Source organism: Macaca thibetana, chromosome 9 (genome assembly GCF_024542745.1).
Source record: "Macaca thibetana thibetana isolate TM-01 chromosome 9, ASM2454274v1, whole genome shotgun sequence".
Classification (NCBI taxonomy): Eukaryota; Metazoa; Chordata; class Mammalia; order Primates; family Cercopithecidae; genus Macaca; species Macaca thibetana.
This window is the reverse complement of record NC_065586.1, coordinates 24,809,163-24,832,997: the sequence shown is the minus strand read 5'-3', so window position 1 is coordinate 24,832,997 and position 23,835 is coordinate 24,809,163. Positions and strand designations below refer to the sequence as shown.

The window sequence follows — 23,835 nt, the reverse complement described above, 5'->3', positions numbered from 1 at the left end:
GAAGCCTCCAAGGCTTGGGGCTCGCACCCTCTGAAGCAATGGCATGAGCTCTACGTTGGCCCCTTTTAGCCATGGTTGGGACTCAGGGCACCAAGTCCCAAGGTTGCACAAAGCAGCAAGGCCCTGGGCCCAGCCCATGAAACCATTTTTCCCTCCTAGGTCTCTGGGTCTGTAATGGGAAGGGCTACTGTGGAGACCTCTGACATGCTCTGGAGACATTTTCCCCATTGTTTTGGCTATTAACATTTGGCTTCTCCTTATGCAAATTTCTGCAGCTGGCTTGAATTTCTCCTCAGAAAATGGGTTTTTCTTTTCTATTGCATCATCAGGCTGCAAATTTTCTGAACTTTTATGCTCTGCTTCCCTTTAAGCATAAGTTCCAATTCCAAACCATATCCTTGTGAATACATAAAACTGAATGCTTTTAACAGCACCCAACTCACCTCTTGAATGTTTTGCCACTTAGAAATTTCTTCCACCAGATGCCTTAAGTCATCTCTCTCAAATTCAAAGTTCCACAAATCTTCAGGGCAGGGGCAAAATGCCACCAGTCTCTTTGCTAAAACATAGCAAGAGTCACCTTTATTCCAGTTCTCAACAAGTTCCTCATCTCCATCTGAGACCACCTCAACCTGGACTTTATTGTCCTTATCGCTATCAGCATTCTGGTCAAACCCATTCAACAAGTCTCTAGGAGTTCCAAACGTTCCCACATCTTTCTGTCCCCTTCTGAGTCCTCCAAACTGTTCCAACCTTGGTCTGTTACCCAGTTCCAAAGTCACTTTCACATTTTTGGATATCTTTATAGCAGCATGCCACTCTACTGGTACCAATTTATTGTTATTAGTCTGTTCTCACACTGCTGATAAGTATATACCCAAGACTAGGTAATTTATAAAGGAAAGAGGTTTGACTCACAGTTCCACATGGCTGGGGAGGCCTCACAATCATGGCAGAAGGTGAAGGAGGAACAAAGTCACATCTTACATAGTGGCCAACAAGAGAGTGTGTTCAGGGGAACACCTCTTTATGAAACCATCAGATCTTATGTGGCTTATTCACTATCCCAAGAACAGCATGGGAAAGACCACCCCCATGATTCACTTACCTCCCACTGGGTCCCTCCCACAACATATGGGAATTATGGGAGCTACAATCCAAGATGAGATTTGGATGGGGACACAGCCAAACCATATCACACGGCAAGTGCTATATACTTCACTAGGCTACCAGACACCTCTCTCTAGGCTGATAGCAATACTTTTGAGTGTTCAGTCACCAAAGGGAACCTATTAACTCATATTTCTCTACATTATCAACAAGGATTTAACAAGATTCTCTGCTAACATCAACATGCAAATTATTATGTCTAAAATATTTCCCTAATCTATTTATCAAATAATCTTATTTTTTAATTGATTTTCGTTTGTGGTGACCTGAAACTCCAGATGGCCTTATGCAATCATTGCTTCTCTATGAATGTAATAAAAATTCTCTCTACAACTCTTACAGAAATTGTCATCAGGCTCTATAGTATAGAATTTCTGCATGCATACTTTTTGAAAATGAGAATATTTAAGGCAGTGAACACCACTAGTTTTTGTTTAACGTGGTTCTGTTTTTCATTGTGATTAATTGTAACACATAATCAGAGTTTCATTTTTGGAGCTTCCTATTCTTCTTGGACTACCTTCTGCTTTATGCAGTGTCAATATTGTTAACCCTTATATGTTCTGAAGTCTTTATAACGTCTCTTTGTTTCAAGTATGGCTGTGTATCTGACTTTGCTGAGAAATCTGTTCCTTGACTATTAGGAACTCTTAGGTGACATGGTCATTTTCTTCTGATCCAGAGTTTCTTGTCTTACCCACTTTGCTAACTAATTACAGCCAAGAATTTAATCAAGGAAAGCAGTAACCCTTTTAATTAACTTATACTCAAAGAAAGTCTAGACTATTCCAAAGTCTCTTTTTGTTTGGCATGATGACATTTTATGCTAAAATTCCCATTGCTGCAATATATGGTCTCTGAGCATTATGATTAGTGTTAGTAGCTATTTTAGTGTTTTAGTGTTTAGTGTTAGAATTTAAGTGTTAGAATATGTTTTTCATCTGGCTAGGCAGTCTCTGCAGACCCACAATAATACTTCTCTTCATCTCTTACATTTTGTCCAACTGCCCTTCTCATGCTTATGTATCTCATATATTTATATTTATTCATATTATGTTTTATATATACATATATATATCACAGGCACACAAATGAAGATGTGTTGGAATTAATAGAATTACCTGAAGAATGTAGAAGAATTGAAGGCCTGGAAAACTATGTGGTTAACAGGGTAATTCAAAAGGCACCTTTCCCTTCAGGCATACGGATGAGGGGACAGACAACCAGATACAGAATTTTTTTCAGCAAGGAACATTGTGGCTTCCATCTGCATTTACTGGCTTAATATGTATTTTGAGTTACTGCCTCTAATTTAGAAACCTATACATAATATAACATGTGGTAAAAGGTATTAGCACACCTCTCTGGCATTTGATATATACACAAAAATGTTGAGAGAAGAAAATATGACAACAATATTTCTTAAAATCAGTTGCCAAGGAAATGTGTAAGTGAGCTTTTGTGAATGTTAGACTCATTTTTTAGATTATTCTGTTACAGAATAAGGTTTAATATCTTAAGCAATACTAACAATATATTGTATATGAGAATTCACTTTTGCAAATCAGGGAAATATGTCAGTCTGTTATAACCACCTAGACATGATGACTCAAATTTTTACAGAATAAGACTGTGTCTTCCAGGACACAGGTAAAATCAAGTAAAGGGTTAAACAGTTTCAGTTTTAAAACATTTTATCAGGATGGATATCCAATAATAATCATAACCACAAGAATACTATTACTATTAATAGCAATATGTTCAATGTATTAGAATTTAAAATATGCCAGTTATTGCTCTTTTCACAAGAATCTTATCGGATATGTAGTAGTATCCTCTTGTTACAGAAGAAAAATCTCTGGCCCAGAAGTTGAGGCAATGATGAAGAACAAGGGCTGATATGGAGACACAAATCTAATACCAAAGCTCATAACTTTAATTGGTTTGCACAGTCTTTTGGCCTGAGTCAGTTAAACAAACTGAGTCTTTTTTGTTTCAGTAACATCTATAGTTGTTTAGTTTTTGATAACTTATTGTATATCAACTACTATGTGGTGTTTGTACACAACCTTATTCTAATGCAGTAAGTGTTTTTGATGAGGCTATCAAAGCAAATGGGAAATTTATGATACAATAGTAAAGCTACAAATGAGGACCTACATGAAATGTACGCTTTAAAATCATGTACATTTGCTTAAAGTCTGAAACAAATTTGACTCTATTAGTTAAGCAGCCAGCCCACAAAGGAAGAAAGATGCTTCCCATGCTTCTTTAAAATTCAATTACACTCTAAGTCACATTGTCCAAAGACAAAAGCAAAGCAGTAGCCAAAGAGGAGCACAAATGTTCTTGGTGTGCTGCCACAAATACACTTCCTCCAGAATTCATGGAGAGAGGAGACCATGTGTGTAATATAATAAAGATTTCAGCCGCACTTTTACACTAAATGTACTGAGTTTCATAAGTCTAATATTGCCCTCATTATAGATCAGTATCCCAGTACGATAACATAACTTAACCAAAGCAGTTTTGGAGACAGCAATGTGTTGTACTCTGGGTGTGCAGCTATCTGACTATATAGTTTAATTCAAGGATAGATTTTCCTGCTATCTAGATCAGCACAGTATAACAGAAATGTAATGAGAATCATATATGTAATTTAATCACTTTTAAAAGTAGAAATAACAGGAAAAATTTACGTTATGTAGTTTATTTAATGCAATATATCTAAAATACTATGATTTCAGCATGTGGCACCAGCCACATTTCAAGTGCTCAGTATCCACATGTGGCTGTATTACACAGCACAGATGTAGATGAATACATTAACTACATAGTCTTTTGATATTCCATGTATTATTTCACTCAACAGCTTGTGAGAGGTATTGAGCAGCACTAAGATCATCATTATACTCAATGACATATGTCTGTGTTGTCAAGTAAGTGCAGAGCAGAGCTATGACAGACAACCAGGCTGGGGGAGGAATTGGCATCCATTTTTGAAAATTTAGTTACTTGATATAGACATGAGCCTGAATTGAACACTCTCATCTCAAGCCTGTAGGGGGTCTTAAAGGGTATCTGTGTACATCTAAAAATTCTCCTCAAGAAATAATTTGGATAACTTTCTAGCACAGCCTAGGTTCCAGAGTTCAGAGTTCCACACAATAGTGTAATGCTGCAGTAACACTGGCCAAAAATTGAAAAAGAAAAGTTGTTAATCAGATGCCCATTTTGCCCATTAGAGGCCAATTAATCAACTGCCTGAAGAGCTTCTGCACAGGAAAAGAAACCATCAACAGAGTAAACAACCTACAGAATGGGAGAAAATTTTTGCAAACTATGCATCTGACAAATGTCTAATATCCAGCATCTATAAGAAACTTTAACAAATTTACAAGAACAAAACAAATAATGCTATTAAAAAAGTGGGCAAAGGACATGAACAGACACTTCTCAAAAGAAGACACACATGCAACCAACAATCATATGAAAAAAAGCTCAACATCACTGACCATTAAAGAAATGCAAATCAAAACTACAATGAGATACCATCTCACACCAATCAGAATGGCCATTATTCAAAAGATACTGGTGAGGTTGTGGAGAAAAAGGAACACTTACTGCTGATGGGAGTGCAAATTAGTTCAACCATTGTGGAAGACAGCGTGGCGATTCCTCAAAGACCTAAAGATGGGAATACCATTCAACCCAGCAATCCCATAACTGGATATATACCCAAAGGAATAGAAATTGTTCTATTATAAAGACACATGCATGCCTAGGTTCATTGCGGCACTATTCACAGTAACAAAGACATGAATCAACTAAATACCCATCAGTGATAGACTGGATAAAGAAAAGGTGATACAAATACACCACAGGATACCATTCAGCCATAAAAAAAAGAATGAGATCATGTCCTTTGCAAGGACATGGATGTGTGCATGTAAAAATTCTCCTCAATAAATAATTTGGATAACTTTCTAACACAGCCTAGGCTCCAGAGTTCAGAGTCCCATGCAATAGTGTAATGCTGCGGTAATACTGTCCTTAGCAAACTAACACAGGAACATGAAACCAAATACTGCTAGATTCTTACTTAAAGTGGGAGCTAAATGATGATAACACATGGACACATGGAGGGGAACAACACACACTGGGACCTATCGGAGGGTGGGGGTGGGAGGAGGGAGAGGATCAGGAAAAACAAGTAATGAGTACTCGGCTTAATACCTGCGTGATGAAATAATCTGTCCAACAAACCCCCGTAACACATGTTTACCTATATAACAAATCTGCACATGTATCCCTGAACTTAAAAGAAAATAGAGCCAATTATCTAATAAAGTCACCATTAGATCTTTGTAATAAAACCACACCATTCAGAAAATGGAATAAAATGCAGCTATTTAACATAAAGAATAAGCTTTATGTGTATTAAGATATCACACTATATTAAGTTTTTTAAATCTGGTTGCAATTCGTACAAAAATAGAAACACAGGCTTGGCACGGTGGCTCACATCTGTTATCCCAGCACTTTGGGAGGCCAAGGTAGGTGGATTACTTGAGGCCAGGAGTTCCAGACCATCCTGGCCAATGTGGTGAAACCCTGTCCCTACTAAAAATACAAAAATTAGCCAGGCATGGTGATGCGTGCCTGTAGTCCCAGCTACTCAGGAGGCTGAGGCACGAGAATCATTTGAACCCAGAAGGCAGAGGTTACAGTGAGTTAAGATCACACCACTGCACTTCAGCCTGGGCAACAGAGCAGACAAAAAAAAAAAGAAGGAAAGAAAGAAACACTGAAATGGAATTTATTCTGGAAAATTTGTTGGAGAGCTGGAGGAGACCTAGATTTTAATTTACTTATTAATGTTATTTTTGTAATTTGGAAAATATCATTTATATAAAATAGAGTATCTTATTTTCTATAATAGATGGACAGGCTTTCAGTTCGTATACCTACACAAAAACATATTGAATCATGGGTTTACAAATTTAAAAGAGGTGGGGGTAGAGACACCTTTTTTTAACCCCAAATGAAATTATCTTCTTAATCACGAGACCGTATCTGCCAACCCCAACTTCTATGGGCATTTTAAGGCACAGATTTGGCTTGAACATTATTTCTTGAAAGTATCTAATGAGCTCATTCGGTTTGGACTATAATTGATTCCCAGCCTTTAAGTTCAGGATTGAGGCAAGGCTCCTAAAAGGAAAAAAACAATAATGTGTCTCCAAATAAGTCTATCTACATAAGGAAGAAGATAATACAAGTTGTTACAAACAGTATCGCTGAACTTTTGCTTTCAACCAAAGATGGGATTTATCTTCTCGACTTAAATAACCAGAACACCAGAAAAAAATATATGAAACAATAGTTATCAGACACTGAACAATAGACAACACAGAGCAGTCATCCATAAGAGAAGAGAAACAAGTGAGGCAAACCCTACCATTGCCCCAGCATACTCTCTGGATAGAATTTCCAGGCCAAGATCCTGAAGGAAAAATTAAAACAAAGCCTAGGAGTCTCCCTGAGTTGAAACAGAACTCAGAGTTTGTGAAGGCCAAAGCTGCTAGAATTCACAGCATGGAGTACCAGAGAGGAGAGCTGCATAGAGACAGGACTGTGGAAATACGAACAAGGATTTCCCTAAAGTCTTTGGTTGATAGCACACGTATGTAATGAAACAACCAAGGCCAAGAAAATAGCCAACAGAAAGCAGTAGCGCCAGGTAAAGTTCGTGTTCCCACCAGCCCAGGTGGAGACACCTCCTAATACACAGGGCATTGAGTAGTGCACTCAGAAGCATATTGCCTCAGTAGTGGGGCCAAATTCAAAATAGACTGAAAGCACTTGTGGAATTACCCTAACACTTAAAGCAAGCTTTAAAATGATCACCCTGTTTCCAACTATCATAACTGAATCCCAGAAAAAGGCTAAGGAAAAAATTTAAAGAACACCAGAAAAGAGAGAAAGAAGAGAAAAATTCAGCAGCAAGCAATGTAAAATTCACAATGTTTGGCATCCAATCAAAAATTACCAGGCATACAAAGAAGCAGGAAAATATAATGCATAACCAAGAGAAAACATAGTAAAGACAGACACAGAAATGACACAGATGAGAGAATCAGCAGAGAAGACCTTAAAACAGTTATTTTAAATATTCATCATGTATTCAAAAGGTACAAGAAAGCATGAACCAAGATGGGGAAAGAAATGGAAGGAGAGATCCAAATCTAACTTCTAACCATAAAGAATACCATGTACAAAATGTAACTATAAGTAATAGATTGGATTGACAGCAGCTAAGACACTGAAAAAGAAAATTTAGGTGAATTTGAAGACACAGTAATATAACAATACAAAATGAAATACAGAGAAAAAATAGACTGAAAAGGAAAGCAGAGAATCAATGAGGCTTGAACAATATCAATCAGTCAAAGAATCGTGGAAGAGGAGAAAACGGATGAGGAAACAGAAGAAATACTTGAATAAAGGTTAAAAATTTGTCAAATTTGATGAAATCTCAAAATCCAAAAATCCAAGAATCACAGTTAACCCCAAGTGGAAAAAAAAATCATACCAAGAGACATTATCATCAAACTTATTAAAACTATTAATAAAGAGAAAAAAGTTTAAAACAGCCAGAGGAAAAAAAAGAAAAATTATATAGAAGAAGAAGAAAAAAGGACAGCAAATGTATCATTAGAAACAATGGAAGCCAGAAGTTTAAAAAGGTCCTTTATGGAGAAGGAATGGTATCCTTTGGAAATATGGGTTTATACAGCAGAATAAAGAACACTGGAAATGGCAAATATATGTGTAAATATTCAAGATTTTTTCAAATATATTTAAAATATAATTATATAAAGGGAACATAATCACAATCATTTATGGATTTTTATACCACACAGAAAAGTAAAATATACTACAACACTAGGACAAGGGTGGGGTTGGATGCAAGTATTCTTTTGAAAGGTTCTCATACCATATATAAAATGCTATAATATTACTTGACAGTAGGCTCTGATAAATTAAACCGGTATACTGGAAAGCTACAGTTTCCACAAAACCAAACCAAACAAAACAAAAAGCAAGATAGAAAGAATGAGCAAGGGGATATTTAAAAAACAGCAAGCTGGAAAATTTAAGCAGAAACAAATTTTTAAAATCACATTAAAAGTGAATTGTATAAACATACTAAACAAAAGTAATTGTTGGCTGGATAAAATTTCTATGCAGTCTATAGGAAAACTCAGACAAGTAGAAAGTCCAAGAATGGAAAAACATATACTATTGCAAGTCAAAGGGATGCTTGAGTAGCTACCATAATATCAGACAGAGTAGAATCTAGAGCAAAGAATTTTAAAAGGAATAAAGAATGTTATTTTGTAGTGATGAAGTGATCTGTTTTTCAAGAAGATATAACAATCCTAAATGCTATGCACCTACAAACAGATCTTCAAAATACATAAAGCAAAAACTCTTTTAACTGAAAGAAAAAATAGCCAAATCCACAATCACAGTCAGAGATCTTAACATCTCTTTTTCAATAATTAATAGAATAGACAAAATCAGGAAGGATACAGTACATTTGAAGATACTTTCAGTTTGACATAATTGTCATTTATAGAACACTCCAGCCAACAGTGGCACAATATACTTTCTTTTCAAGTGTATACGGAACATTTACTAAAATAGAACATACTTTGTGCCATAAAACAAATGTCAGAAAATTTAAAAGAATTGAAATCATACAAAGTATATTCTCTAACCACAATGGAAATATATCTGAAATCAATTAGATATCTGGAAAATCCCAAATCTATGAAAACTAAACATGTATAAACAAACTTCTAAATCAAAGAAGACTTCAAAAGTATTAAAGTTCAAAATAAAAAACCTAAACTTGTACCTTAAGAAAGTAAAAAAAGAAAAACAAATTAAAACCAAAGTAAGAAGAAATAGTAAAAATAAGTGCAGATATCATTGAAATGGAAAACATGAACACTGGAAAATATTAATGAAATTCTGGTTCTATGAGAAGATTGATAAAATTAATAGACCCCTCGCCAGACTGATCAGCAGAGAGAGAAAGAGAGAGAAAGACAGAGAACACAAATTACTAACATCAAGAATGAGAGGAGTGACATCACTATCAATGCTACAGATGTTCAAAGGATAATAAGGAAATACTATGAACACTATTGCCCTAGCACCTCTTTCTTAGAGCAGAGCTTCCATCTAGTTTTTCTAAGCCTGATGGACAGGGCTCAGGTAAGTGTGTTTTATGATTATGCTTCTCCATATGAATATAGACTTAAATAAATTAAAATGTGAAATTTAAACTTTAAGTAATTTTTACTAGAAATATAAATGCTACAACTTTTTAAATTTAATTTTAGGTACATATCCATTTTTAAGGCAACTGTAAAAGATGACATGCAAAAAGCTAAAACTGCAATGAAAACTATGGGACCAGCAAAAGTTGAAGTACCTTCTCCAAAGGATTTCCTAAAGAAACATTCAAAGGAAAAAACTCTACCACCCAGTAGGTTTTATCATGCTTTCTTTTTAATATTAAAAGCTTTAGCAGGTGATTTAACTATTATTGTATTGTTGATGAATATTAAACGTGCACAGGTGATAGCAGCTTTACCTCATATTAAACAGAATTTGACTAGGAGAAAGTGGAAGTAGAGAATGGAGTAGAAAAAGAGAATGGAGAATGATAAATTGCCCCCCAAATAGACTTTTGATTGGGTTTGGACTATCCAATGAAGCCCACATGCCGAACCATCTTAGTCCCTAGCTGTGGGGCTTCAATTATAAACAACAATTATAGGAAGAGTCAAGACCCCAGAGACAGTATCTGACTAATGGGCAAGATTGCCCAGCATCTAAACCCTGTCTGGCCTTTTCTCCAACAGATGAAAATTACAACCATTACTACCAGTTGTTGAAGCAACTACTAGACTCACTTTTGAGTATAGGCTTTTACTCTTCCAGACCTCTAAGATCAACTGGACTGTAATGAGTTAGATGTAATGAAGGAGGCTTCATGAATAAGTGGTAGAACCAGCTTAGGGCCCCATGCCTATTTTAATGCTGTACTCTTGCTGTACTAAAATTTTTAAATTTTGATCAAGTAGCCTTGTGTTTTTATTTTTTACTGGGCCTCAAAAATTATAGAGTTGATCCTAGTTATGGAGTCTATTGAATGATTTCAGGAAAGAAAGCTATCAGGGAAAGGGAGAGTAGACGAAAAGTGATCTGTGACAGGTTTGCATGGAAGCAATTTCTTCACAACCCAGGTATGTCTCCCCAGATGTCTTAGGGTAATAAAGAAAAGAGAGCACCTGGGCAATACAGCAAGACCCCGTCTGTACAAAAAATTTTAAAAAATAATTAGCTAGGTGTGGTGGCATGCACCTGTAGTCTTTGCTACTCTGGAGGCTGATGTGGAAGGATCGATTGAGCCAAGAGTTCGAAGCTGCAGTGAGCTATGATCAAGCCACTGTCTTCCAGCCTGGACAACAAAGTGAGACCCAATCTCAAAAAAAAAAGAAAGAAAGAGAGAGAGAGAGAGACAGAAAGAAAGAAAGAGGAAGGAAGGAGGGAGGGAGGCAGAGAGGGAAGGAGGGAAAGAAGGAAGGAAGGAAAAGAAGGAAAGGAAGGAAGGAAGGAAGGAAGGAAGGAAAGAAGGAAGGAAGGAAGGAAGAAGGGGGGAAGGAGAAAGGGAAGGGAAGGGAAAGAAAAAGAAAAGGAAAGGACAGAAAGAAACGAGTCTGTCTCTTCAAAATGTTGGCTTTTTATGTCTGCTGGCATCAAGGAAATAATGCAACATCTCAAGCCCAGCTAGAGATGTACATTTTAACAAAAGTGAAACTACTTCTCTTTATGGCAGTATTTAATGTCCCCAAATCCTCTCTCAACCCATATCTCATGACAAAGGGTAAGGGCACTATGAGGCAAGATGGCAAGATGGAAGAAGCAAGTGTGAAAATACAACATTCATCCTTCATTCGTGACTTCAGAAGTCTCTTTTGTATCTTCCTCTAGTCTTGGCCTATTGTGCCCCAGCATTCTATGACTAACAATACCATTTGAGAATATAGGAAAATCTTAAAGTGAATTTGATGCTTTCAATGCCTTAGGACCACTGGTATCCCTCGGGTCTTCATATAGCCTCTCTAGGGTTAAACATATGATATAACACACAATATATATATATATATATATATCTCCTTTGTGTCAAATAAGAAATAAAGGAAGAAACCTATCATTTTATAAACATTTTAAGGCAAAAGCAAACCCAAAATTCCATTGACCTTTAGAGTAATTCATCAATTCGGGGTGTTAGGGCTGGGCACAGTGGCTCATGAGTGCAATCCCAGCATTTTGGAAGGCCAAGACAGGAGGATTGCTTTAGCCCAGGAGTATGAGACCAGCCTGAGCAACAAAGTGAGACCCTATCTCTATAAAAATATTTTTTTTAATTAGCTAGGTGTGCTGACACACGTCTGTGGTCCCAGCTATATGGGAGGCTGAGGTGGGAGGATCACCTGAGCCCAGGAAGTTGAGGCTGCAGTGAGCTATGATTGCACCACTGCACTCCGGCCTGGGTAACAGAGTGAGACCCTGTCTCAAAAAAAGGGAGAGAAAAAAAGGAAGACATGCAGGGTTTTGCAAGAGCTTTAAAAACTCAGTCCAATGACAGTTCTGGAGGACAGTTCTGGAGAACTAGAAGTTCAATATCAAGGTGTCAGAGGATTAGTTGATTTTTGCTTTCCTTTTTGGGGGGTATTTTTATTTGTTTTTATTTTTAGAGATGGGGTCTATGTTGCACAGGCTGGAGTGTGTGGTGGCTCTTCATAGGCATGATGAAAGCACACTGCAGCCTCACACTCCTGGTTTCAAGCAATCCTCCTACCTCAGCCTCCCAAGTAGCTGGGACTGCAGGCATGCAACACCACACCCAGCAGGGTTGGTTTCTTTAAAGCATCTCTCATTGGCTTGTAGATGGTTATCTTTTCTCTGTATCTTTACACGTTCTTCTTATATGTATGTCTGTGTTCAAATTTCCTCTTCTAAGGACACCAGTCATATTGGATCAGAGCCTTCTCTAATGACCTCATCTTGACTTAATTACCTCTTTAAAGACCCTTTCTACAAATACTGTTACATTCTGAGATACTGGGGGTTAGGGCTTCAACATGTGAATTCTAGGAGGACATAACTCAGTCCCTAACAAGAGGCTAATCCAGTTTATAGACTTGACAATAAGTATTGGCTTTGCTGATAATAAAAGTTATATAAACTCATAATAAAGGTCAAATTATGCATAAATGAATAAAGTCAGTCCTTAGTAATGGTGATGGGGTTAAAATTGGAATAAGGCATTTTCAAGATAGCTGTTGCTTTCAGTTCTTAAAAATAAATTATTTCACATTTTTGCATTGTGGCAAACCATTTGGCTATATCAAAATAGATCAATGGGAATGATCAAGCTGAAGAGGCTATGTAAAAATGGCCAATAAGCAAGAAATACTTCTTCCGTGTATATACTGTTCATATGTATGTGTGCGTGTGTGTGTGTGTATGTGATCTTTTTTGAGACAGAATGTCACTCTGTCACCCAGGCTGGAGTACAATGGCACGATCTCGGTTCACTGCAACCTCTGCCTCCCAGGCTGAAACAATCCTCCTACCTCAGCCTCCTGAGTACCTGGGACTACAGGTGCACACCATCATGCCTGGCTAACTTTGCATTTTTTGCAGAGATGGGGTTTCACCATGTTGCCAAGACTGGTCTCGAACTCCTGAGTTCAAGTGATCTGCCCGCCTCAACCTCCCAAAGTGCTGGGATTATAGGCATGAGCCACCGTGCCTGGCCTTCTCAACATACTAATTGATTATGTTGCCCTTAATTTATTTCCATTTTAATTACTGACTTTTTTTCTTTTTAAAAAATTATTTTATTGAGGCATGATTGACAGGTAAAAAGCTGTGCATATTTGATATCCACAAGTCAATGAGTTTGAGGATAAGTATAAACTTCTATCTTAAATATTTAAATATATGATGACTAAAACTTAAATATACAAGTGGTAAAATATCTGGATATTATAAATAGTACTGAGTAGCAGTGTTTGTAGTTTAATATTAACAAAGAAATGTTATATTTAACAGAAAAAAAGTTTGATCGGAACATGCCCAAAAAGCCTGCTGTGCCATTGAGGACTGATCATCCTGTCATGGGAATACAGAGTGGAAAAAATTTTATAAATACAAATGCAGCCGATGTCATCATGGGAGTGGCTAAAAAGCCTAAACCAATTTATGTTGATAAAAGAACGGGAGACAAGCATGATGTTGAGCCTTCAGGACTAGTTCCAAAGTACATCAATAAAAAGGTAGCCTTGTGGTATATTAATGAGAGGGCTGAGATTCAAATAATTTAAATATGGTGTTCATGGTGATCATCTATATTATCATGATTAGTGCTCTCATTGGACACATTGTCTACGTTGCTGATTCTCATTCTTCTGCAATCTGTGTTTGGTCCAAATCTAATGTGATAAAGTTACAAAGAACTCGTAGTAAACAATTCCGTATAGTTCAGTAGATAAAAGTTATTGTTGTTTTCCTTAATTTTGGTTATCAATATATTTAACAATTTCAATAAACATTCTCTGAAAGATATTTTTGGTTAGGTGGAAATGTCACTAAAAGCAGTCATTACTGTAAATCTAGAAGGAATAAGCTGTCAGATGGTCTTAAGATTTAGTCATTAATTACAGTAACTTGGCAGCTGAATAAGAAAAATGAAGCAGAATGCAGCTTTAGAGCCATCCATCTCATCAGAGTAGTATAAATAATTCACATTCCTATTTTAACGTGAATATATTTATTTGGTTTTGGGTTTTGGGTGAAGACTTGAAAGTACTATACAATAATCTAGTCATTTTGGGTCCTTCATTTGTATCTGAAAAGGTGTATAATTTCATTGGTGAACATTTTAGTTTAAATATAGATTTTTTTTTTTTGAGACATATTCTCACGCTGTTTCCTAGGCTGGAATGCAATGGTGCAATCTCAGCTCACTGCAACTTCCAGCTTCTGATTCGAGTGATTCTCCTCTCTCAGCCTCCCAAGTAGCTGGGATTACAGGCATGCACCACCAGGCCTGGTTAATTTTTGTATTTTTAGTAGAGAGGGGGTTTCACCATGTTGGCCAGGCTGGGCTTGACTCCTGACCTCAAGTGATCCGCCCACCTCAGCCTCCGGAAGTGCTGGGATTGCAGACATAAGCCACTGCGCCCAGCCAAATACAGATCTTTAAAATAAAAAAGCTTATAAAAATCTTATTTAATCCTACTTTATTTTGCATACTTATAAAGCTTTAAAGTGTTTGAAATACACAAAATATGAATGCAGGCTGGGCACAGTGGCTCACACCTGTAATACCAGCACTTTAGAAGGCCGGGCGGATTGCTCGAGGTCGGGAGTTCAAGTCCATCCTGGGCAACATGGTGACACCCCGTCTCTACTAAAAGTACAAAAATTAGCCAGACATGGTGGTGTGTGCCTGGAATCCCAGCTACTCGGGTGGCTAAGGCACAACAATCGCTTGATCCCAGGAGGCAGAGGTTACAGTGAGCCAAGGTCGTGTCACTGCACTCCAGCCTGGGTGACAGGGCGAGACTCTGTCAAAAAACAAACAAAAAGAGTGCAAAATTCTAAATAATAAGTTGCGTCAAGAAGAAATGAAGGAAGGGAGGGAGAAAGGAAAGGACAGAAGGAAAAAGGAGGAGAGAGATAAGGAAAAAGGAAGAGAGATAAAAGAACAAAAGAAAAGAAACTGCAATAGTGATGTACAGGGGCCTTGAATTAAAGAGTCCAGCGATCTACCATGATGAATCCAATGCCAGAGGAAAATCAAAACAGGACCCTCAAGGCTGTTTTCAGAGGACACTGTCTTCTCAGGAATCTAGGAGTTTGCAGGATAAGCCAATAAAGTTACTTCAGGCTTCTCCAGGTACTTCCTCCTTCTGTGGCCCCTGGAAACTGTTTTATACTCCTTGTCCCACAGGATAGGGAAAAGTGGAAAACTCACTCTCCTGGCTCTTAAAGCCACTTCCAATCCGTTTTTTCTCCATGATTATATGAAAAGTCTTCGATGGTCATGCCACCACCTGCCACACACTCTGCCCCTCCTTCTGGCTGCTCTCTAAGCTGTCCACTTTATTGCATTTTCTAACTTCAACAGGAAATTTGAAGTATCCATCCTGGAAAGAGAAAAATACCAGATCTGTCTATGCTCATTTACCAAGCCATGAAAGCACCGTGCACATAATGTCCTTTCGGTGTTGCTGACTAGCAATCAGTGCTCACAAAAGACTTATTCAATTTACTTTTCCCTTATCAGAGTTAAGTTTTAAAGATCTATTATTGGTAGGTGAGATAGTAAATAAATTCTTTTAAAGTCAATGTCATATTTTTATAAAATGAGTGAACTCCTGTTTCAGTTCCAAGTGAATTATATGCCATTCGTACCATGAGAAACGATTTCTGAAAACAAGCAAGGATAGATGATCTCATGAGGTATTTAGCAATAGTAGTAAAGACATTATTTCAAATTGTAACTCTGCCACTTAGTAACCGTGATTTCCAACAATCCATTGGATTTATCACAGGGTCGTAGTGAGGATTAAATAATATAAAATATATTGAGCACTTGGCACAAAATATGACACCTAATAAAAGAACAAAGAGTGAATATTATAATATATGCAATTTTATTAACAGTATGCATTAGCCTCCAGTGATTCAGCCCATAGAAATATTTCAGATCATTGACGCTTTTGCTCATTTGTGAGTTTTTTTCCTGAACTGTATCATGCCATTCCCTTTCTTTTTAAAAGAAAATGTAATTTAATTTTTTTTAGAGATGGGAGTCTCACTATGTTGCCCAGGCTGGTCTTGAACTTTTGGGCTCAAACAATTCTCCTGCCTAGCTGTCCCAAAGTGCTGGGGTTACAGGCATGAGCCACTGTGCCCAGTCATTCTCCTTCTTAAACAGAGTATGCCAAATATAACTTAATCTTTTTGCGATCCTGCAGAATCATCATGATGAAGCTCCATTATTGTTATTAAGTTGTAATGAGGTGTTTCCCTCAGTGTTTTCCGAAGTGGATTGGCCTGTCTCACTGCACCAACTGACCAGAATACTGGGCTCCCAGAGTCTATTTGTGTTGTCCTCTGCAGCTTCCAGACACATTTATATCTAGGATTTCTATCCCTTGTTCAGTCAGGATGGGTTAAGTTACACTGTGATGACAAACAACCCCCAAATTTCAGTAACTTAAAACCACAAAGTGTTATTGTTTGCTTTCGCCACATGCCCTTTGAGGGTTGTTACAGGCTCTGCTTCTTTTCCTTCTTCCAGGACCCAGAAAAATCTAAACATTGCTTGTCACTAGACCAGACAGGAAAAGACACAGCAAGTCATCCACTAATTCTTAAGGCTTCTATCCAGAAGTGGCAGAGGTCACCTCCACTGACACTGAGCAATTCGGGGCATATGGCTACATCTTACTTTATGAGGACAACACAGGAAAGTGTTGTCCTACCAAGTGTCCAAAAGGAAAACAGAATGTTTGTCAGAATTTTAATGACTACCATACCTCCCAACTGCTGCTTCTTCAGCGAGGTCCTTCCCGACCTCCTTGTTTATCTAAAATGGCCCCTAGTATTTTCTTTTCCCTCACTATCCTTATTTATTTTACTTCAGAACACATACATATTATTTCATTCTCTATTTTTGGTGAGTCTCTGTCACCATAGAATGCAAATTCCCTGAAGACAGAAACTTTGCCTTTTTTATTCACCAGTATACCTAACACCAAGTACATTCTCAAATATTTTTTAAAGAAGGAATACATAGTAGTCCTGTTTCTACACATGGTGAAATCAAACGCATTTACTAAGCTGAAAGAATCATAGCTGATGGTTTCACTGTCAGTCGCTGTGAAATGGGAAAAGTTGTCTTATTCCCCTTGCAGGGTGTACCATAGGGCTGTGGCTCACTTCTTCGGTGCCCCACTGCTTAGACCTCTAGGGGGAGCATGCAGACGGGCAGGTTGTGGGGCTCTGACTCCACAGCAGTGTCTATGGGTCAATGTTCGCAGCTCCTGAAGCCCCAGCGGGCATGTGTTACAGGCTGTGCTCTTTTAATTTAGCTGTCCATAGGCGGCTTGTGTTTTCTCAATTAGACTCCCTGCCTTATCACAAGGGCAGAGGGCTTCCAAAGGACTTTCTGTATCCCAGGATTCTTGCCTTGGTATCCTGGAAGAATTGGATCACACGTGGGCTTGGAGAATGAGTGCAAGGTGTTATTGAGTGGAAGTAGCTCTCAGCAGATGGGGGAGCCCGAAGGGAGATGGACTTTCCCTGGAGCCGGGCAGCTCTGTGACTCGGGCTCTCCTCCCACCACCCCGTCCAAACTCTGTGTCGTTCCACTGGTCGATGGCCTGCCAGCATGCCAGTGCCCAACGGTGTGCTCTTATGTTGGCATGCTCCTCTCGACCGCCTCCATTTATATGTCCTTCCATTGATGTGTTCCTCTCCACGTGCAGCCATTTGTGTGCCTGCCTGCTAGGTAGGGTCTTGGGGGTTTTTATAGGCACAGGATGGGGACATGTTTTTATAATGTTTTGGAAGATTTTGTCTTTTCTTTAACAAGACCACGAAAAAGAGACTTCAAAATATTCAAGATATTTCAGGTAAAAACTGAAGCACGTAGAAGGTGGAAGGTAGAAAAGCCAACTCTTGAATATCATATTCAAGATGTTTCAGGTAAAAACTGAAGAACATAGAAGGTAGAAAAGCCAACTCTTAGGAGTAAAGTATCAGCCAAGAACAGACGTGGGAAACATTCAGAAAAGGAAAAACATTGGGAGGCCGAGACGGGCGGATCACGAGGTCAGGAGATCGAGACCATCCTGGCTAACACGGTGAAACCCCGTCTCTACTAAAAAATACAAAAAACTAGCCGGGCGAGGTGGCGGGCGCCTGTAGTCCCAGCTACTCACGAGGCTGAGGCAGGAGAATGGCGGGAACCCGGGAGGCGGAGCTTGCAGTGAGCTGAGATCCGGCCACTGCACTCCAGCCCGGGCAACAGAGCGAGACTCCGTCTCAAAAAAAAAAAAAAAAAAAAGAAAAAAAAAAAAAAAAGAAAAGGAAAAACAAGCAACTGCAGTAACAACTCCATCTATTTATTTATTTATTTATTTATTTAGAGATGGAGTCACACTCTGACACTCAGGCTGGAGCGCAGTGGCACCATCTTTGCTCACTGTAACCTCCGCCTCCCAGCCACCTGAATTCAAGAGATTGTCATGCCTCAGCGACCTGAATAGCTGGGACTACCAGTACATGCCACAATGCCCACCTAATTTTTGTATTTTTAGTAGAGACGGGGTTTCACCATGTTAGCCAGGCTGGTCTCAAACTCCTGACCTCAAGTGATCCACTCCCCTCAGCCTCCCAAAGTGCTGGGATTGCAGGTGTGAGCCACCATGCCTGGCCAATAACAACTCCATTTTAAAAGGCAGAAATCTACTAGCTCTCAACGAGGGGCGGGGGGAATCACTGAATTTTGTCAATTTACAGGGTTTTGAGCAAAGGCTTTAAGTCCGTACCATTTATTTTTCTCCCATCATCGGTTGATGTGTACACATATATAAGATTGCATACAAAATATTGATTACTTTTTTCTGCAAAATCTTCTTAGGATTATGGTGTCACACCTGAATACATATGTAGGCGAAACGAGGAACTAAAGAAAGCCCAAGAAGAATATGATCGCTATATCCAGGAAAACCTTAAGAAAGCAGCTATGAAAAGGCTCTCCGATGAAGAAAGAGAGGCGGTTCTGCAGGTGTGTGTTCTGCCATTTACATTCATCTGTAACTCTTTGGATCACCTCTGAAAGAAAGGTGTACCAGCACCTTGATGATTAAAGGCAGCACTTTGATTTTGAAATCAGAACAATCTCTTTGGATTACAGTTAAAAACTACATACAGCAAAGCTTACTCTTTGGAGAGAGCAAAAAGTTATAATATAGGGATTCACTGAATAATATTTTATTTCCAATTTGGTGAACTGTTTTTCTCCTGAACTACGGTTGTAAGGAAGCCTACCTTCCTCTACAATGAACACGCATGAAATGAGGCAAATAAAGCATTTTTATTTTCATTTTTATGCCCCTGAGTTTGTGAAGAATAATAAATTAGATATTTTTCACTAGATGGAGCTCTAGAATAATTGAAAGTGTCCTTAAAACAACTTTTTTTTTCTTTCCTATAAGCCACATGTCCAAAATTTTAAATAAACAAGTGTTAGGTTTCACATATGTTTCTCTTGTTTTTAATTAAATAGACTTAAAGATATATTTATATTGGGTTTTTTAATGCAGGACTTTTATCTGAAGCATTTAAAATATTAGGGGGCGTAAGCAGAGTTTCTGCTTCATCATTTGTATAAGTGTTTAATCAAGCACCTCTTTGGTTTTTATAGTCATACTTTCTCTTATAGAGGTAGAAATAATACTTAATTGTTTGGTTTTTTTTTTTTTTTCATTTTGAAAACATCCCACGAAGCCATTTCTGGTGTCTTATTAATCTGTTGAAAAGTGGATTCATATGCTGATATAAATTCTTAACATTTTATCAATGTCATCATAATCCTCAATAAACATTTCTTAAATGCTAAACCCTGAGGATATTTTAAAAGGCATAAGATTTTTTAAAATGTCTACTATGGAGAATTGTGCAATTTAATTAGTGAGAGGTACTATGGATCTATGTACATGTATAGATGTGAATGTGCGTATGTATGCAGCTCCTAAGTTTCACAAGGTTCCAAGGCACTAGTCCCCCCCGAGGAGTATAGATCATTAGCTGGGCCTGAAAATGTAGAGTGACGGCGTGTCCCAGACATTAGGAGTGGCTCAAAGGCAAGGACGGTGTCTCTTTGCTGACAGCAGCATCCCCAGTGCCTAGCACAGTGCTCAGTGGAAACGCAGATGTTCAGAAATGGTCTGCTGCAAAGGAGGAAGGCAGACAGGCAGGAAGGAAGGCTGGCAGACACGGAAGTGAGAATTGGCATGTCATTTTCAGGGAGAGCTCTGGTCTGTGGCCCATTCTGTCTCTCTCATTTGGATGTTCCCATTTTCAGAAAGTATATGCCTTTGTGAAAGCCAGGATTTTACACCTAAATGATGCTGAAAAATAGGAATATGACGAAGAACTCAGAAGTGACAGGTCCTTCCCTTCTGTGTCTTTTTGGCTGCAGGAGATAAGCAGCCCTCAGCTTCCTATTACGGTCACTAGAGTTACCCTTTGATGTGACAATAGCAAATCCTCCACTGGATGCCTTATGAGCCAGGGAGCAGAGCTGCCATAGTAACGAAGCCACTGGCCGGCCTCCTGATGAGCCCTGATCCTTCCCTGGGCAAGAGTTGCGTGTAGTTCGATGACAATCTGATTGTGTGCCCCTGAGTAAGCCACATTCTGCTCATTCTTCATAAAATAACAGTCTCATTATACCTGGACAGGATCGTCTGGTCTAGTGATTCCAAATTTCTTATTTTTAAAATGAGGGCTATATATATATATATATATATGCTGTGTCACTCTACATTTTTCAGGCCAGCTAAAGATCTATAATCCTCCAGTGGTGGCTGGTGCCTTGGAACCTTATGAAACTGAGGAGCTGCATACATACACACATTCATATCTCCACATGTACATAGATCCATAGTTCCTCTCACCAATTAAATTCCAAAATTCTCTATTTATACATATTTTATATATAAATTATATATGACGTATATACAATATATACAAATAAATTTTATTTATGTATATAAATACACACACACACACACACACACACACACACACACACACACATATATATATATATATATATATATATATAAAGTTTTTTGAGATGGAGTCTTGCTCTGGCACCCAGGCTGAAGTGCAGTGGCATGATCTTGGCTCACTGCAACCTCCACCTCTCAGGTTCAAGTGATTCTCATGCCTCAGCCTCCCAGGTAGCTGGAACTACAGACATGCACCACCACGCCCACCTAATTTTTTTTGTATTTTTTAGTAAAGATGGAGTTTTGCCATGTTGCCCAGGTTGGTCTAGAACTCCTGGCCTCAGGTGATCCACCCACCCCGGCCTCCCAAAGTGCTGGGATTACAGACATGAGCCAATATGCCCAGCCCTTAATACTAATACATTAAGCAGGCCCCTTTGTTTATTCGTTTATTTATTGAATATCTACTGTGTTCCAGCCAGAAGGATACTGTAGAAAGCAAAATAAACACAGTCCTCAGTGTCAGTGAACTTAGAGTTTGATTTTCATTTGTCCTCGGTCACAAAACTATCAAGTGCATCAACAGGGACCAAAACTCATTTACCAATTGCCAGGCTGGTGTTTCCCCCACTACAGAACACATACTTGCAGAGGAGGTAGCAAAGGGAGGCTGCATCGGTCAGGGCTCCAGCAGGAAATCGAAGGCACACTCAGCTAGGACTTGGAAGAGAACTTATGTTTGTTTATTTATTTATTTATTTATTTGAGACAGTCTTGCTCTGTTGCCTAGGCTGGAGTGCAGTGGCACAATCACGGCTCACTGCTAGCTGGGATACTACCATGCCTGGCTGGGTTTTTTTGTAATCTGTTTATTTCATTTTTTTTTATTTTTATTTTTAGAGAGGGAGTCTCACCATGTTGCCCAGGCTGGTCTCAAATTCCTGGCCTCGAGCAATCCTCCTCCCTCAGCCTCCCAAAGTGTTGGGATTACAGGCATGAGCAGTGGCCACTGAAGAGAATTCATGAAGGAATTATTGACAGAAGCGAAGTAGGGTTAAGGGAACCAACAAGAAGCACTGAGGCACCCCAGGAGTAGGGACAATAGGAATTAACCACCACCTAGGCTTGAAGGGCAGCAGGCAGAAGAAGCAGTGCTCTCAGAATCCAGTGAGAGCTGGAGCTGGGCTGAGGGTCACAGTCATAGATGAATGCAGCTAGAACCCGTGTCCAGACTGTCCTAGGAGAGGAGGAGAAATGCCCCAACCTCACTGTCCGCCCTCCAGGGCTTTCTGTGGCTGAACTGGGGCCAAAGGGCAAAAGAGCTGGGAGCACCCCATAAGGTGGAGAATGTTTGGGGGTGGCGGGGGGTGCAAAAGGAGCATGAAACTGAAGGCCCTTCTTATTATAAGATCACTTCTCCCTATCTGAATTTTTTCCAAAATGAACAATATTATTTCAGCATTAAAATAGAAGAGAGGAAAATTAAGAAATAAAAATAAGGGAAAATCGCTATTGCTGCAACACATGAAATATCTTTTTAGATGAAATAATGAAAAAACCTCTTAAAGGCAGCAAGTAGCCTATTTCAGTATAATGTGAAATATTTGCTACATTTAGTTTCCATCCCTGACTGTTGACTTTGATCCAAACGTTATTGTACACACTGGAAGATAAAAGCAAACTATCCTTTAAAAGAAAATATGGAGGAAAACTGTAGCTGCTGTGACTGCAAGTAATATGGAAATATCACCCAACTAGCTATGAAAAACCTTTGATATCCGCAAGTGTACAAATACATAGACTTCCTCTCTGCAATAGACACCCCTGTGGAGCACTGTGGGAACCTATTTCACATTCCATAATGAAAGGCTGTGGAGAAATAGAATTCTTTTGAGGGCTTCTTTTTGGAATACATCGCATACACTATCAAGAACTGTGTAGCCTCCTCTTCTTAAATTTTAACCTGGATACTTTTTCTTCTATCCTTTTCCTTTCCCAGATCCTTAGCTCACTCAAGAAGGTCTCATAATTTGTTGCCCCATTCCCCAACCAACCTCTTCTATACGGTGTGCCATGACCTGTCATCAGCCCTTTTATCGAAGCATGGAAATAAATCATTGAAATTTTATTGTCCCCGGAAGTTTCTACAAGATTAAATTTGTACCGTGAGAGCTTACGATGAAGGCATTATTATATGAGTCACTTCTAATCCTCTTTTACACCTATATGTACAGCCATGGTTTTCAAGGACCATGTTTTCTAGGTAGTATTTTCAGTTTTTGGGTTTTGGTTTTGGGTTTGCTGTCAGGCAGGGTCTCACTCTGTTGTTCAGGCTGGAGTGCAGTGGCACAATCATGGCTCACTGCAGCCTCAACCTCCTGAGCTCAGGTGATCCTCCCACCTCAGCCTCTCAGGTAGCTGGGACCACAGGCCCATGCTACCATACTTGGCTATTTTTTGTATTTTTTGTAGAGACAGGTTTTTGCCATGTTGCCCACACTGGTCTCGAACTCCTGGACTCAAGCAATTCACCGTCAAGGCAGTATCTTAAATTGCACTTTCTGTTTTGCTTTTGTGTAAATAAAATAATCTATGTGCCCATAATGAATAATTAAAAAGTGTTGACTTATAAAATTTCATTGAATTAATTTAATTAGTAGTTTAAGACCATTTTGTCTATGGAGCCCATAGGGCACTGTGATAAAAAATGGTAATTATACAGAAACAGAAATAACCTTTATTGCTCCTAAGAGATCCC

General features: G+C 38.7%; 1 protein-coding gene across 2 annotated transcripts in view; it reads left to right on the top strand.

Annotated features, from left to right (window-relative positions):
• Positions 1-23,835, top strand: part of ENKUR (enkurin, TRPC channel interacting protein) — a 78,733-nt gene that overhangs the window by 51,289 nt on the left and 3,609 nt on the right. For both annotated transcript variants that reach the window (XM_050804855.1, XM_050804856.1), the window contains 3 exons: positions 9,588-9,733; positions 13,375-13,598; positions 18,980-19,126. In XM_050804855.1, the coding sequence (XP_050660812.1) occupies positions 9,588-9,733; positions 13,375-13,598; positions 18,980-19,126 (517 nt within the window). The remainder of the gene's footprint in view (positions 1-9,587; positions 9,734-13,374; positions 13,599-18,979; positions 19,127-23,835) is intronic.